At 41.8% G+C, this 15,550-nt stretch overlaps 1 protein-coding gene across 1 annotated transcript in view; it reads left to right on the top strand.

Moving 5' to 3' along the window:
• SLC30A6 (solute carrier family 30 member 6) overlaps window positions 1–15,550 on the top strand; it is a 158,042-nt gene that overhangs the window by 69,577 nt on the left and 72,915 nt on the right. The window contains exons 6-8 of the mRNA XM_082249732.1: window positions 42–122; window positions 3,554–3,589; window positions 13,320–13,414. Coding sequence (XP_082105858.1) covers window positions 42–122; window positions 3,554–3,589; window positions 13,320–13,414 — 212 coding nt within the window. The remainder of the gene's footprint in view (window positions 1–41; window positions 123–3,553; window positions 3,590–13,319; window positions 13,415–15,550) is intronic.

Raw genomic sequence — 15,550 nt, 5'->3', positions numbered from 1 at the left:
CACAATATAACTCACTACATAATATTCTTATTCAATTTTAGGTTTGAACGATTTGAAGTGCTTGCAGTTTTCGCCTCTACAGTTTTGGCCCAGCTTGGTGCACTGTTTATATTAAAAGAAAGGTGAGGTGATTCAAAGTATTTTTCAGCTATAATAGAACATTATACTAACAATATTTCTTGTATTACCATAATGTCAAACTCATTTTACCGCTAACTGCATGAGTTTTGTTAGCCCCTCCCCTGATGGAGGTCATGATCCAGTGTCCCTAACAAAGTCTTGCATGCACGCAACAAACTCCTTATATATATAGTGTTTCTAACTGTAATTTAGCCTCAGGACCCCAGAGCTGCAAGGTTACCATTTAATATATTTAGCCTTGGTGTATTATCATTTGTTTTTGTTTTTTTAATGGCCTGATGTGATATATCATTGTGGCTAGTTACAACAGAGATTAGTGGATTCCTGTGAAGGCCTCTCAGGGCTTCAGGTCCAAGGTGTAATTGGCACGGTTTCAAGAATTTTACTCCAGCCTTTTTCACTATTACCTTACCTAATAGGACCATTTACCCCACCCTGTATCTCAAAATGCTGATGTTTTCATTGAAGCTTAGAAATTCTGCATTGATTCCACCAGGTCTGTCATCGCCTTTCTTCACTTTTTGGCTTTTGTGGACATCAAGGATATGTATCTATATGTCCTCCATTTTTTTCATTGCATCATCATTCCTGAAAGTCTTAGATGTTTGGAAACATGTGTCTATTCCCTTTAAGGGTGTACCAACATCACTTCTAAACATACTTTAAGGAAAAAATCAATAGAAACTTTCTAGATACTGCATATGTACAATACTCAATCAGCTGTTAATTTGTAAAAACATCTCCCAATAAAGTACAAATTATCCACACTCCATAAATGTAACCTGCACCTTGTGCTTAAGACAAAAAAGAAAGATTTCTGGGTTGCTATCACTTCTCTATGGCCTTCTTAGTTGGTCCACAAAGATTAGGTGTCAACTGCCCCTTTAATGTGTGCTTGGGTAAAAGCAGATCTTACTGGGTTTGTCGTCCTTCTCCTATGTATAAGCCCTAGTTGATATCTGGAATGCAAGTGTCATCAGTTGCTACAACTATTAGTCCCCTGCCCACTGCTACCACATGGAATCTACCCTGTCTGCCACCGCCTTCCTTCATCAGGGACTTTTTGGCTTCTGTACATCATAGTTTAGGGGCCCCACAGCCGAGATTAGGAAATTACCAGTCTGCAGCCAGGTATTCAACCAAGTGCTGGCCCCTCTATTAGTCCTACTGCTGTCCTGTGACATTCCCACTGCGGGATACTTAGATGACCTTTGGTTGGGGTATAGATAGTGCAGGCTCCTCTGTTGGACAATGTTGCTTTAACTATCCAGAGTAAAAAGCGTCTTGAATGGATCTGGAACCTTCAAACACCGGCACTGGAATATAGGTCATGTCTGAGTCTAGTCCTAGATATTGCTTAGGCCAGAGTGTTTCTTCCACAGGAGAAGCTTCAAACCCTTTTTAGATTTAACGTCTAAAAATCCCTGGACAGACTGATAAAGTAGTTTCTGCCTTTAACAACCAGGAAATCGTTCTTCCATCCCTCTGTCCAACTTTAGCTCTTTAGAGGGAAATTTCTATCCATCGTCTGGATGTGGTTTAGGCTGTGAGATGCTATCTCTCAGCCTCTGCTTCCATTAGATAGAGTGATTCCCTTTTTGTTATCCTGGCTGGACCCTGCAAGGCATTCCTGTATCTCTAGGTGGCTCAGGCAGACCATTACCCAAGCTTATGGTCTTAAGGATTGTGTTCCACCCTTTTCTGTCAAGGTTCTCTCTGCTAGATCTGTGAGTCATCCTCGGCCTTTCGGCAATTTAATAAGGTGCTGCCCAGATTTGCATGGCTGCCACCTGCTCTTCTGTTCACATGTTCTCTAAGCTCTGGCAAGTGGATGTTTCAGCTTCATCTGATTCCAGCTTTGGAAAAAGGATCCTTCAGGCAGCGCTTCGAGCTGCAGTCATCTCCACTTCTCTGCTGTTTTTTGATCCTGTTGGACTGCTTTTGTATGTCCCAAACATTATAGACTTCCTGTGTCCCTCAATGGACCAGAAAGAAAATAGGATTTTTTTGCACTTGCCATAAAATCCTTTTTCCTAGAGTGGCACAGGTCTCACCCCTTTGTGTTTATGATCATATTCACATTAATGCCTTGCTACAAACGGAGGCTGGCTGGTAGTAGGAGGGTTTATTCTGGTTATTCTGGGCTGGCCTACAGTTTCGGCCTCTTGCACACGATACTCCTGTTTGAGCATCTCCTTTTTCAGCCGTAATTTTTGTCTTATTGAAAAGCGCGCATTTGCTAGTATTTTTGCGCATTTTTGCGCATATGCGTTTGCGCAAATTCGCGTAAATTAGTGCCTCTGAATATGCAAATTTTTTTTTTTCAGATCAACAGTATTATCGTGTGCGTTCATTTGATTGCATTTGTGCGTATTTGGCAAATGCGCGCATTAGGAGTAAATTACTGTCCAAAAATGCAGATTTTTCAGTTTTGTTCTTACTGAAGAATTTGCGGCGCTCATTTACGCACCTGTGTGCATAGGCAGATTAGAATGAATGGGCTCTATTTTAGCTCATAAAAAAAAAAAGCTGTACTGAGCATTTTTAAGCTGCAGTGTGCAAGGGGCCTTCTTTTGTTTGCCAGTGTCCTGTCCTGTAGGTGGCAGTATACCCTAAAAGCAAAATACCTTCTTTGTCCCTCAATAAACTCCAAGAAAAGGATTTCTATTCGGAGTACAGAAACCCTATTGTTTTTTTAAATTTTTTTTTTTTTAGACTTTTATTCTCTATCCAAAAAAAAGCTTGTAATGTTTAGACTCCGTTCACACTGGGGCGACCTGTCAGGCGACCTGGTCGCCTAACAGGTCGCCGTAGGTCGCCTGCCATAGAGTAGCTGTGGACCCGTTCTAATAGGAGCGACACAAGTCGCTCCGACTTAGAAAAAGGGTCCGGAGCTTCTTTGGGGTGACCTGGAGCGACCTGCATTGACTTCAATGATATGAAGTCCGTGCCGGCCGCTCCGAGATCGCGGTGCGAGCTGCGCACCGCGACCTGTGAGGTCGCCCCGGCAAGTAGCGTTTCCCCAGTGTGAACTGGGTCTATACATTTACATTTTTTTACAGTGCTCTGCAAAGTTGGCAGCATATTCTTAGCTTCTCTGTCACTAGAGTTCTCTGTGCTTTATACTTCTGGTCAACATCTGACTCTGCATGTTATTGTAGTCTTCTTTCCAGTTTGGTTTTAGCCAGTAACATCTGACGCTTCACTGAAAAGATTCTGCTTTTCACTGCTAAGCCTAATCGGGTAGAATGCTCCAGTTGGTTCTGGGGATTGCTGCCTTTAACAAAGTGAAAAAAATATATATATTTTTGGTGGGTTTTTGTTTCAATAAACAGATGAAAATTACAAATGGAGATAAACAAAAACTGTAATACATCTAATTCATTTCTTCTGAAAATATATTTTTTTTTAGTGCTGAAAGATTTGTGGAACAGCCAGAGATACACACGTAAGTATTTGATGGATTTCATTTTCTGTCTTAAATACAATATTTTTCTTCTTATTTGCTATAACCCGCTTTTCCACTAAGCTAATAGCACTTAATATAAATGTATTTGCAAAAATTAAAAAGAATAAAATATAGTGCAGAGCTAGTGTGTGTGTGTGTGTGTGTGTGTGTGTATATATACAGTTGCGAAAATAATTGTTTGATCCCCTGCAGATTTTGTAAGTTTACCCACTTACAAAGAAATGAAGGGTCTATAATAGTTATCATAGGTGTATTTTAAATGATAGAGAAGGAATGTCAACCAAAAATCCAGACTGGCCACAGCATGTGCTTATGTTGTACGCAGATTAGTCAACTGTCCACAGAATCTCTTTCTTCTATTCAAACCTCACCATCATGGGTAAGACCAAAGAGTTGTCAAAGTATATCAGAGACAAGATTGTAGACCTGCGCAAGGCTAGAATGGGCTACAAGACCATCATCAAGAAGCTTGGTGAGAAGGAGACAACTGTTGGAGCGATTATTTGCAAATGGAAGAAATAGAAAATAACCATCAATCGCCCTCGGTCTGGAGCCCCATGCAAGATTTTGCCTCCTGGGGTAAGGATAATCATAAATTGAGTGAGATATCAGCCCAGAGCTACACGAGGAGCTTGAGAATGATCTCAAGGCAGTTGGGACCACAGTCACCAAACAAACCATTGGTAACAATACGCCACCATGGTTTGAAATCCTACAGTGCCCGCAAGGCCCCCCTCCTCAAGAAGGCACATGTACAGATCCGTCTGAAGTTTGCCAATGAACATCCAAATTATTTAGAGTAGGATTGGGAGAAAGTGCTGTGGTTAGATGAGCCCAAAATTGAGCTCTTTGACATTAACTCGACTCACCGTGTTTGAAGGAAGAAAAATGCTGACTATGACTCTAAGAACACCATCCCTACAGTCAAGCACGGAGGTGGAAATATTATGCTTTGGGGCTGTTTCTCTGCTAAAGGTACAGGCTGACTTTGCCGCATTGAGGGGCCAATGGACAGGGCCATGTATTTTTTGGATGAAAACCTTCTTCCCTCAGCCAGAACACTGAAGATGGGTCGTGGATGGGTCTTCCAGCATGACGACACAAAGCACACTGCCAAGGCAACAAAGAAATGGCTCGGGAAGAAGCACATTAAGGTCATAGAGTGGCCTAGTCAGTGTCAAAGCCTTAATCCTTTACAGAATTTATGGAGGGAGCTGAAACGTTGAGTTGCCAAGCGACAGCCAAGAAACCTTAAGGATTTAGAGAAGATCTGTAAAGAAGAGTGGACCAAAATCCTTCCTGAGGTGTGTGAAGACTTGGTAACTAACTACAAGAAAAGTCTCACCTCTGTGCTAGCCAACAAAGGTTTCTCCACCATGTACTAAGTCATGTTTTGCTCCGGAATCAAATACTTATTTTACTCACTGAACTGCAACTCAATTTATAACATTTGATTCATGTGTTTTTTCTGGATTTTTGGTTGATATTCTGTCTCTATCATTTATTATACTACCTATAAATTGTGCAGGGGATCAAATAATTATTTTCCCCAGTGTGTGTATACAGTATCTCAAAAGTTTCTCATGTGACAACACTGAAGAAATGACACTTTGCTATAATGTAAAGTAGTGAGTGTACAGCTTGTATAACAGTGTAAATTTTCTGTCCCCTCAAAATAACTCAACACACAGCCATTAATAACTAAACCGCTGGCAACAAAAGTGAGCACACCCCTAAGTGAAAATGTCCAAATTGGGCCCAATTACAGTGCATTGCGAAAGTATTCGGCCCCCTTGAACTTTTCAAACTATTGCCACATTTCAGGCTTCAAACATGAAGATTATAAAACTGTCATTTTTTGTGAAGAATCAACAACAAGTGGGACACAATCATGAAGTGAAACCAAATTTATTGGATATTTCAAACTTTGTTAACAAATAAAAAACTGAAAAATTGGGCGTGCAAAATTATTCAGCCCCTTTACTTTCAGTGCAGCAAACTCTCTCCAGAAGTTCAGTGAGGATCTCTGAATGATCCAATGTTGACCTAAATGACTAATGATGATAAATAGAATCCACCTGTGTGTAATCAATCAAGTTTAAAGCCGGATTTGGATACAAAAAGATTTCCCAAGCTTTAAACATCCCAAGGAGCACTGTGCAAGCGATAATAATGAAATGGAAGGAGTATCAGACCACTGCAAATCTACGAAGACCTGGTCGTCCCTCTAAACTTTCAGCTCATACAAGGAGAAGACTGATCAGAGATGCCGCCAAGAGGCCCATGATCACTCTGGATGAACTGCAGAGATCTACAGCTGAGGTGGGAGACTCTGTCCATAGGACAACAATCAGTCATATACTGCACAAATCTGGCCTTTATGGAAGAGTGGCAAGAAGAAAGCCATTTCTTAAGGATATCCATAAAAAGTGTCGTTTAAAGTTTGCCACAAGCCACCTGGGAGACACACCAAACATGTGGAAGAAGGTGCTCTGGTCAGATGAAACCAAAATCGAACTTTTTGGCTACAATGCAAAACGTTATGCTTGGCGTAAAAGCAACACAGCTCATCACCCTGAACACACCATCTCCACTGTCAAACATGGTGGTGGCAGAATCATGGTTTGGGCCTGCTTTTCTTCAGAAGGGACAGGGAAGATGGTTAAAATTGATGGGAAGATGGATGGAGCCAAATACAGGACCATTCTGGAAGAAAACCTGATGGAGTCTGCAAAAGACCTGAGATTGGGACGGAGATTGGTCTTCCAACAAGACAATGATCCAAAACATAAAGCAAAATCTACAATGGAATGGTTCACAAATAAACATATCCAGGTGTTAGAAAGGCCAAGTCAAGTCCAGGCCTGAATCCAATCGAGAATCTGTGGAAAGAACTGAAAACTGCTGTTCACAAACACTCTCCATCCAACCTCACTGAGCTCGAGCTGTTTTGCAAGGAGGAATGGGCAAAAATTTCTGTCTCTCGATGCCCAATTTTTCAGTTTTTTATTTGTTAACAAAGTTTGAAATATCCAATAAATTTCGTTCCACTTCATGATTGTGTCCCACTTGTTGATTCTTCACAAAAAAATTACAGTTTTATATCTTTATGTTTGAATCCTGAAATGTTGCAAAAGGTTGAAAAGTTCAAGGGGGCCGAATACTTTCGCAATGCACTGTAGCCATTTTCCCTCCCTGGTGTCATGTGACTCCTTAGTGTTACAAGGTCTCAGGTGTGAATGGCGAGCAGGTGTGTTAAATTTGGTGTTATCACTCTCACTCTCTCATGCTGGTCACTGGAAGTTCAACATGGCACCTCATGGCAAATAACTCTCTGAGGATCTGAAAAAAGAATTGTTGCTCTACATAAAGATAGCTTAGGCTTTAAGAAGATTGCTAAGACCCTGAAACGGAGCTGCAGCATGGTGGCCAAGACCATACAGCGGTTTACAGGACAGGTTCCACTCAGAACAGACCTCGCCAAGGTCGCAAGGTATGGCAACCGCCTGTCTCACTGGGTCTTTTGTGTTTATTTACAGACAAAGACCCCAGAAGAGAAAAGGGCAAAGACTAGTAGCAAGGCATGCGCCTCTTGCGGTCACAGGTTTCCTCCAGAATGGAAAAATCCATTATGCCAAAAATGCATCAACAAAATGGTGGCCAAGGAATCACAGGGGTTCCTTTAAAGACATGCTCAACTCTTTTAAAAAAGAGAAAGCATGATTGGGCCACTACTTTCGGCTATAGAAAATTTTGAGGTTCCAGCCACACCAGTACTCCGTCTTCCAGTAAGCCATCCATCCTCTCATGCAGCGGGGAAGGAAAACCGATTCAGATTGCTCAGAAGATGGCCTATGCTCTGATTCAAATGATGAAGACCCAGCACCAGAAGGCACCCTTTTTTTTTTTCTTTTTTTTTTCAGAAGATACAGACAGTTTGCTGAGAGCCATAGCAGATAAACTGGGCTTCAAAGAGCAAAAAGTCGCAGAGCTTTTCTTACAGGATAAGATGCACAAAGGCTTACAACCGAAAAAACCAAGAACATTTCCGGTACATGAGACTCAAAAAAAACGTAGTCAACAAAGAATGGGAAGAGCCAGAAAGAAGCTCTTCACACCAGCTGCGATTAAGCGCAGATCCCCTTTCGCAGAGGAGGATATGGAATCCTGGGCAAAATGCCATAAAGTACATGCCTCCTTGGCCAGAGTTGCAAACAAGTCCGACTTAGCCTTCGAAGACTCCGGCATCCTCAGTGATCCCCTGGTCGGAACAGACTTGGAAATGGGTCTAGACAGAATCGCAGCCAAAAATAAAGGGTTTCCTCAAACCAAAAAGAAGCAGGGGAAAGCACCCTTTCATCAGTCCAGGAGATTTAATAAAGAAACGGCACCAAGGAAGCGCTGGACACAATAAAACAAAAGGCAAGGGGGACTTAACCCTCAAGCTTTCCATTCTAATAAACAAAAAGCAATGACTGTCTCCAGGTGGGGGGGGGGGGGGGGGAGGGTTGGGCAGATTGGCGACGTTTGCTCACCGGTTGAGGAAGATCACAAGAAACAGATTTGTCCTTCGCATGATAGCAGAAGGTTACTCGATAGAATTTTCCACTCGTCACCCAACCAAGTACCTGGTGACGACACTTCCGAAAGGCACAGACCATGCAGAGGCTTATTTATCTGCACTAGAGAACCTGCTAAAACAAAAAATGTTTTTTCACATACCACCGTAAGAAGGAAAAACAGAAATTTATTCCCACAGCTTTACCTTTCTGAATTTTTGCATGTGCCGATAAAAAAAAAAAAAAAAAAAAAAGCAATAAAGAATACTTAAGATTTGCGGTCCAAGGCCCGGCTACCACTCTACATATGCAGTGCACAGCTCTACCTTTTGGCATCTCTTCGGTACCCAGGATTTTCTCGAAAATAATGGCAGAAGCCCTGAAAAACCTAAGACAGCAAGGCATAGGTGTGGTGCAATACCTAGACGATCTACTGTTTGTCGCCAAATCAGCAGACAGCCTGAAAGCCAATCTGCACAAAAGCATCTCTTTCCTACAAAGCCTTAGATGGATTGTGAACAAAGAAAAAATCACAATTAATTCCAAGCCAGAGAGTCGTATAATAGGGCTATATACTGGATGCCTAAATAACAAGGATTCTAACGGAGGAAAAGGTTGCGAAAATCCACTGAGGTGACAGTATCTCTGATAGGAGCCAAATTCATAACCAGCAGGTAGGTCATGGCAGTGTTGGGATGAATGACGTCCTCAATTCCGGCCTTCACCTGGGCACAGCTCCATATGGGGCCCCTACAAAACCACATCCTGGCCTGATGGGATGACAACCCATCATCCCTAGAGACTAATATTTTGGTTCCTCGTTCAATTAAAAAGCGCTCCAATAGTATCTCAAACCCCTGATTTACCTCAAGGGATGCAGATGGATGCAGTCCGATCAGGTGCGGATCACTACGGACGCCAGCACTCTGGGATGGGGAGCGCATATGGCGGATCGTTGCGTACAAGGAAAATGGAACCCTGATTGGCCCAAGCATCCTCAAACATGAGGGAATTAAAAACCGTAGAGGAGGCAACCGGCCATTTAGGACAAAGATGTCTGGATTAAGTCAAACAACACCACAACGGTGGCATACCTGAACAGACGAGGGGGAACAAAATTGACTCATCTAATGAGTCTGACAGAAACAACACCGTCTTGGGCCGAGAGAAACTTTAGATCCATCGCCGCCATACATCTGAAAGGAACCGACAACACGCTGGCAGACTTGTTAAGTCGAAAAGCCATAAAACAGACATAATGGTCCTTAAATCAAGCAACCTTCTTGTGGATAACTCAAACCTGGGGGTACCCGAGGTAGATCTGTTTGTGTCAAAAATAAATACGAAACTCCCAAAATCCTTCTACCTGAACCCCACAGATGGAAACATTGGTGTGGATGCATTAAACCAAAATTAGGCATACCAGCTGTGTTATGCATTCCCTACAACTGCCCTAATACCAAAGGTAGTACAAAAGGTCAGGGAAGAAATGGCAATAGTGATACTTATTGCACCCCATTGGCCCCAGAGACCATGGTTCAGTCACTTGAAGAATCTGTGCCCGACCATATCTAGCGCTTCCAAACATGGCAAACCTCCTAACGCAGGGGCCAGTCAACCACCCGAACCACAAGGTCGTGAAGTTCTCAGCCTGGTTCCTGAAAGGGTGAGGCTAAAGAGGAAGGGTCTGTCGAACAAGGTGATAGACACCATTTTAGCCAGCAGAAAACCTGTAACCAGTAGCCATCTATGAGAAAGTGAGAAAAAAATGTGTCTTCTGGTACGGGAGCAAAGGAGAACCCAAAAAGGGGACTATTCCAGCAATCTTAGATTTCTTACTGGAAGGAGCGGACAAGAGCATTTCCCATGAAAGATTCCTCTCAACACCCTTTAAACCATAGGTAGAATGCTCAGATAAATACACTAAAAACAGTACTCCTAGTGGCGCTTGTGTCAGCGAGGAGTGTCAGGGAAATACAGGCTCTATCTATGATAGAACTTTATTGTCTGATTCAGACGGATAAAATAATCCTCACCCCAGACCCAGCTTTTCTACCTAAAGTCTCTTTAGCGTTCCACAGAACACAGGATGTGGTTACCCCCTCCTTTCCAGGTTAAATGGATAGCAAGAAAAGAGATACATACAACAAGCTAGATGTAAGGAAAATTCTAATAGCTTACCTTGAGAGGACAAAGGGCGACCACACTATTCGTTCTCCACGCAGGAGTCAGCAAAAGGGAAAAGGGGCCTCGAAAAGTACTATAGCCAGATGGATAAAGCTTGCTATTCAGACAGCCTACCAAGCACAAAACCTTGCCCCACTGAGCAGAGTCAAAGCCCACTCGACAAGAGCTTGGGCATCCTCAAGTGCAGAAAGGGTCGGGACAACATCGGAGCTTTAGCCCCATCAGCTGAAATGGATCACAGGAGTGCAGAATGAACTGCACTCTTGTGATCCATAGGAGATGTATGGTCAAAATAGCTTTGGCCATACTTCTCCCTTAAGGAAAAACTAATAAATGTACATTTTTTGCAGGAAAAAAAAAAAGGGCCTTTATTTATTTTTATTTTCACAAAGGAGCCTGCAAAGCATTGCACCCGCAATGGATTGTGGGTGCAATGTCAGGTTCCTGAACACTTTTCCTCCAGCTTTCTGCTTGTACCTCTGTACAGCCTTTCAGTTGGAAAGCTGGGGGAAGCATCAATGGACTGTGGTGTCTGATGGGTCTTGTAGTTTGTTCATTAAGGTGCCCCTGGTGTATTATATAACACTCCTAGCGGTGAACCTGGCCTTTAACCTTTTTTAGGTTTGCTTATAAAAGCATATGCTTACCATGAGACCATTTTTTATCTTGTGTTGCATCTCAGTGTAGCTGATCTCCTGTAGCTTTTTGGGGCCACGTCCCAATATTCAGCGATGGCTGCATTACATTTCTCAGGGCATGTTTTCTCATGGGGACAATGGTGGCCCATTCCTGCATAATGTATATTGAAACTTTTTTGAAAACCTGTGTGTCAGGGTAACAACACAGGAACATAAATGGGAGACCAGGACAGAACATTACCATCTTTTAACAGGAAGTGCCTGAACAAATACCATCATGATAGGATCACAGTAGTTAATTAATTAAAAGTATCTTTCCTAATTATGTCACCATGTTAAACTTGTACAAGATTTTAATGTTTGGGTTTAGATGTACTTTAGAAGAAATACAATAGAAATAAGAAGGCTGCTATTGCTGATCTTGTTATGAAAATGCTAGTTGCCTAGCTGTCTCTTTGCTTCAGTAATTTGGTTTTGAGTAGTTTTTATTAGAAGTTTCAAGACAGAGTACAAGCAGCATTATAAGATGCTTCACAAGAGTTATAAAGCCACAAATCCTCCACTGTTTTAAGATATGCACAGATGTAGGTAAGAGGAGGTCTTTACTATCCAAAACTCCAAAAAAAGAAAACTGTGTATGCATAGAGGATGCAATGCGACTACAGCATAAGTCCAGTTACGCAAACGGGTGAAAGCATACTCTTCTGCAACCGATAACTAGAGATGTCCAAGGGTCTAAAATGTATCATGAAACATATCAGAGCCAGGAGCGAGGGACCTCACCATCTGAACCCGGTGTCACATACAACCTCCAGCTAGGGGTAAAGACAGTGGATGTTTCACTAGATATAATAGGGACAGGTCACTCCAAATAAGGTAGGCAGATGGAGAGTAGCCAAGAAAAAAAAAAAGGTAAAAAAGAAAACAATTTAGAAAGAGATACCAAGTGCCAACCCTCCAAGGCCAGGATGCCACCCAAATGTGAACAGCTCAAAAAACGCTAGTCAAATATTTTATCCGGGGGTTCCAAAATTTCTAAAACCATTTCAAGATCATTTTGCCTTGGGTACATCAAAAGGTATGGTGGCAGATTTCCGGGATCTGGCTATGTTAATTTTTACTGCCACAAAAATAAATGTAATAAGTCTTCACAAATGTCTTGGGGCACTGCCTACCTTACTGCACAATAGCGCATGTTTTTGGAATTTTTTATTAATCAACCTGGGTGAGGGGAAAAAAAACGAGATTATACGCTTGAATCTAAAATTGCCTCATGTTGGAGATTCTCCACCATATATGAAACGCAGTCCCCTCCTGTCCACAGCCTCTAAAACAGAGTGTAGAAGCATCCAGGACATAGGAAGCTATCCTAACAGGGACCATATATTGCTTCAATCATTTGGAAAGCTGATTCACAACAGCTCAGGTCAGACATTCTAATCTGTATATTTATTCCAGGTTAGTGATTTTAGAAAGTACTCTAGTCATTATAAAACAATAGAATTTAGGCTTATCAGAAGGCTTTTCAGAAGAGGGAAGTCAGCAGTGGCACTGGCCCTCAGTGTAAGTGTTTTGGTAATTTACCTTCTTTATTCCTGCAGTATAGTAATTTCTTAAGGCTAAAGGCACCCTAATAAAAAATTATATACAAGTTGTATTTGAGGATTTAAATTACAAGTTCACTTAAAATAAATAAATAAATGCACATTTTTTGCAGGTAAAGCATTGCACCAGCAATCACCAGATGGTGACATGCAGGTCTCCTGCAGATCTTTCTGTGTATCTGTGTGCCCGTACAGGCAAGCAGATACACTGACAGGAATAATCAATGAACTGCCACGGCGCTCCACTGCGCCATGGTAGTTCATTAAGAACTACAAGCCGACAGCTGCAAAGGATGTCGGGGCTTGTAGTTCATTCACACCCTGAGCTGTGTGAAGAAATAGCGTGGCTGCATGGGCGGATCCCCGCACAACCGCGCTGATTTCAAAAAGTGACATCTAGTACAGGGAACTTTTCCCCGTATTTCTGTCACACGGAGGGGGGGGATCGGGCAGCGGTACAACATTGGGAACATGTGACATATTCCACCCTAAAAACAGGTCGAACATGTAACATGTTTCCAAAGGTGGACTTCTCCTTTAAACACAGAGAGGTCACATGCAAGTCCAACTTTAATTTAGGGGTCTATCTTTTTCCTGGTACTATATATTTTTACTATTGTTCATAGTAGAATGCATAGTATAGTCACAAAAAAACTCACACCAATTGCCTGTGTTGAAAGTTTGTAAGTTTTATATTAATGGTATCTCTGATTTCTTCCAGAGGCCGTCTGCTGGTGGGGACTTTTGTGGCTCTGTTTTTCAATCTGTTCACAATGCTTTCTATTAGAAATAAACCGTTTAGTTATGTTTCAGAAGGTAAGTTTATTGTGATATTGATGCAAACCTGTAGCGTTTCTAAACTGTATAACTGCAGTTAGAAATTAGACACCACAAGGTGCCACATCATCCCTATATCAGCCTGCAGTGCCAAAAAGTTGGTATTTGCATGGATATATTCTTAATGTGGGCTTGCTCTGTAGTATGAAGCTGTGTTTCTGTAGACTGGTTTTTCAAGGGGTTTTTTTTTTTCCGTTTCCGCAGCACTCTGCAGAAGCTAGTTATCATCAAATGAACTATTTTACACTGGTAGCAATGCCTGCCACCCTCTGAATAGCGATTTATGGTTGATTGCTTTTCAAGGGGTAGTAAAGCAGTGACTGACCAGTGTTCTTTTGGTGGTTCTGCTGCATCCTGAATGTATGTATTTTTTTTTTGTATTTAGAATGCATCACAACTACAAGCCAAGTGTTTGTCACGTTTCTCCCCTAATAACATACACCTTTATTGCTGGTAGCCAGTTTTCCCTTTTTTTTTAAAGACCCTAATTTATGTTATACAAGGCATAGAAAAGTTATTTACTAATGAACTGAGGGCTTGTTTTAATGCAACTGACAAAATTGACAAAAAAAAAAAAAAATGTATAAAGGAAAGTTTAAAAGAAACTTTTTTGGCCATACTTCTCTTCTGGGTCACAGGAGTGCACTTACCCTTTCTCTTCTGTGACCCAGAGTCCGCTTATAATGGGCTATTGCCCACTATCAGCTGATGTCACAGAGTTGCTCCAGGCTCTGGAAGGATCGTTCAGTTCTCAGTCTTAGATCTGATATGGCACAGCTGAAGCATCACACTGATGCTGCAGTATAGAGGGGAGTATGAAGTTTTTTTTTTTTTTCTTTTTTTAATTTGACCCAAACCTGGGGGGGGGCAAATTGCAATAATGAAAACAAATTATGGTAAATAAGGATTAATACTTATCAATAAATAGGACAGGTGGTGTAAATGGGAGCCATGTATGATGGGCCACAGTATAAGTACCTAGCAGCTACCACAGGCACCAAAAATATGCTTTTGTAAATGTGCTTATACAGTGCATTGAAAAGTGTTCATACCCCTTGAAATTTTTAACATTTTGTCATGTTGCAACCAAAAACGTAAATGTATTTTATGGGGATTTTATGTGATAGACCAACACAAAGTGGCACATAATTGTGAAGTGGAAGGAAAATGATGAATGCTTTTCAATATATATTACAAATAAATATCTGAAAATTATGGTGTGTATTTGTATTCAGCCCCCTTTACTCTGATAGTCCTAACTAAAATCTAGTGGAAGCAAATGCCTTCAGAAGTCTACTAATTGGTAAATAAAGTCCACCTGTGTGTAATTTAATCTCATTATAAATACAGCTGTTCTGTGAATCCCTCAGAGGTTTGTTGGGGAGAAGGCCAAGGAACACACCAGACCAGTCAGGGATAAAGTTGTGGAGAAGTGTAAATCAGGGTTAGGTTATATAAAAAAAAAAATCCAAAGCTTTAAACATCTCACTGAGCGCTGTTCAGTCCATCATCCAAAAATGGAAAGATTATGGCACAATTGCAAACCTACCAAGACATGGCTGTCCACCTAAACTGACAGGTCAGGCAAGGAGAGCATTAATCGGAGAAGCAGCGAAGAGGCCCATGGTAACTCTGGAGGAGCTGCAGAGATCCACAGCTCAGGTGGGAGAACCTGTCCTAAGGACAGCTATTAGTTGTGTACTTCACAAATCTGGCCTTTATGGAAGAGTGGCAAGAAGAAGGCAATTGTTGAAAGAAAGTCATAAAAAGTCCCGTTTGCAGTTTGCGAGAAGCCATGTGGGGGACACAGCAAACATGTGAAGGAAGGTGCTCTGGTCAGATGAGACCAAAATTTAACTTTTTGGCCTAAAAGCAAAACTCTGTGTGGCAGAAAACAATCGCTGCACATCACCCTGAACACACCATCCCCACCGTAAAACTTGGTGGTGGCAGCATCATGCTGTGGGGATGCTTTTCTTCAGCAGGGACAGGGAAGCTGGTCAGCATTGATGGGAAGATGGATGGAGCCAAATACAGGGCAATCCTTCAAGCAAACCAGTCCAAGTCTGCAAAAGCCTTGAGACTGGGGTGGAGGTTCACCTTCCAGCAGGACAA

The sequence above is a fragment of the Pelophylax lessonae genome, assembly GCF_965119305.1.
Source record: "Pelophylax lessonae genome assembly, chromosome: 3".
NCBI classification, from domain to species: Eukaryota; Metazoa; Chordata; class Amphibia; order Anura; family Ranidae; genus Pelophylax; species Pelophylax lessonae.
Note: the sequence above shows the minus strand (reverse complement) of the source record. Positions and strands in the feature narration are given on the sequence as shown.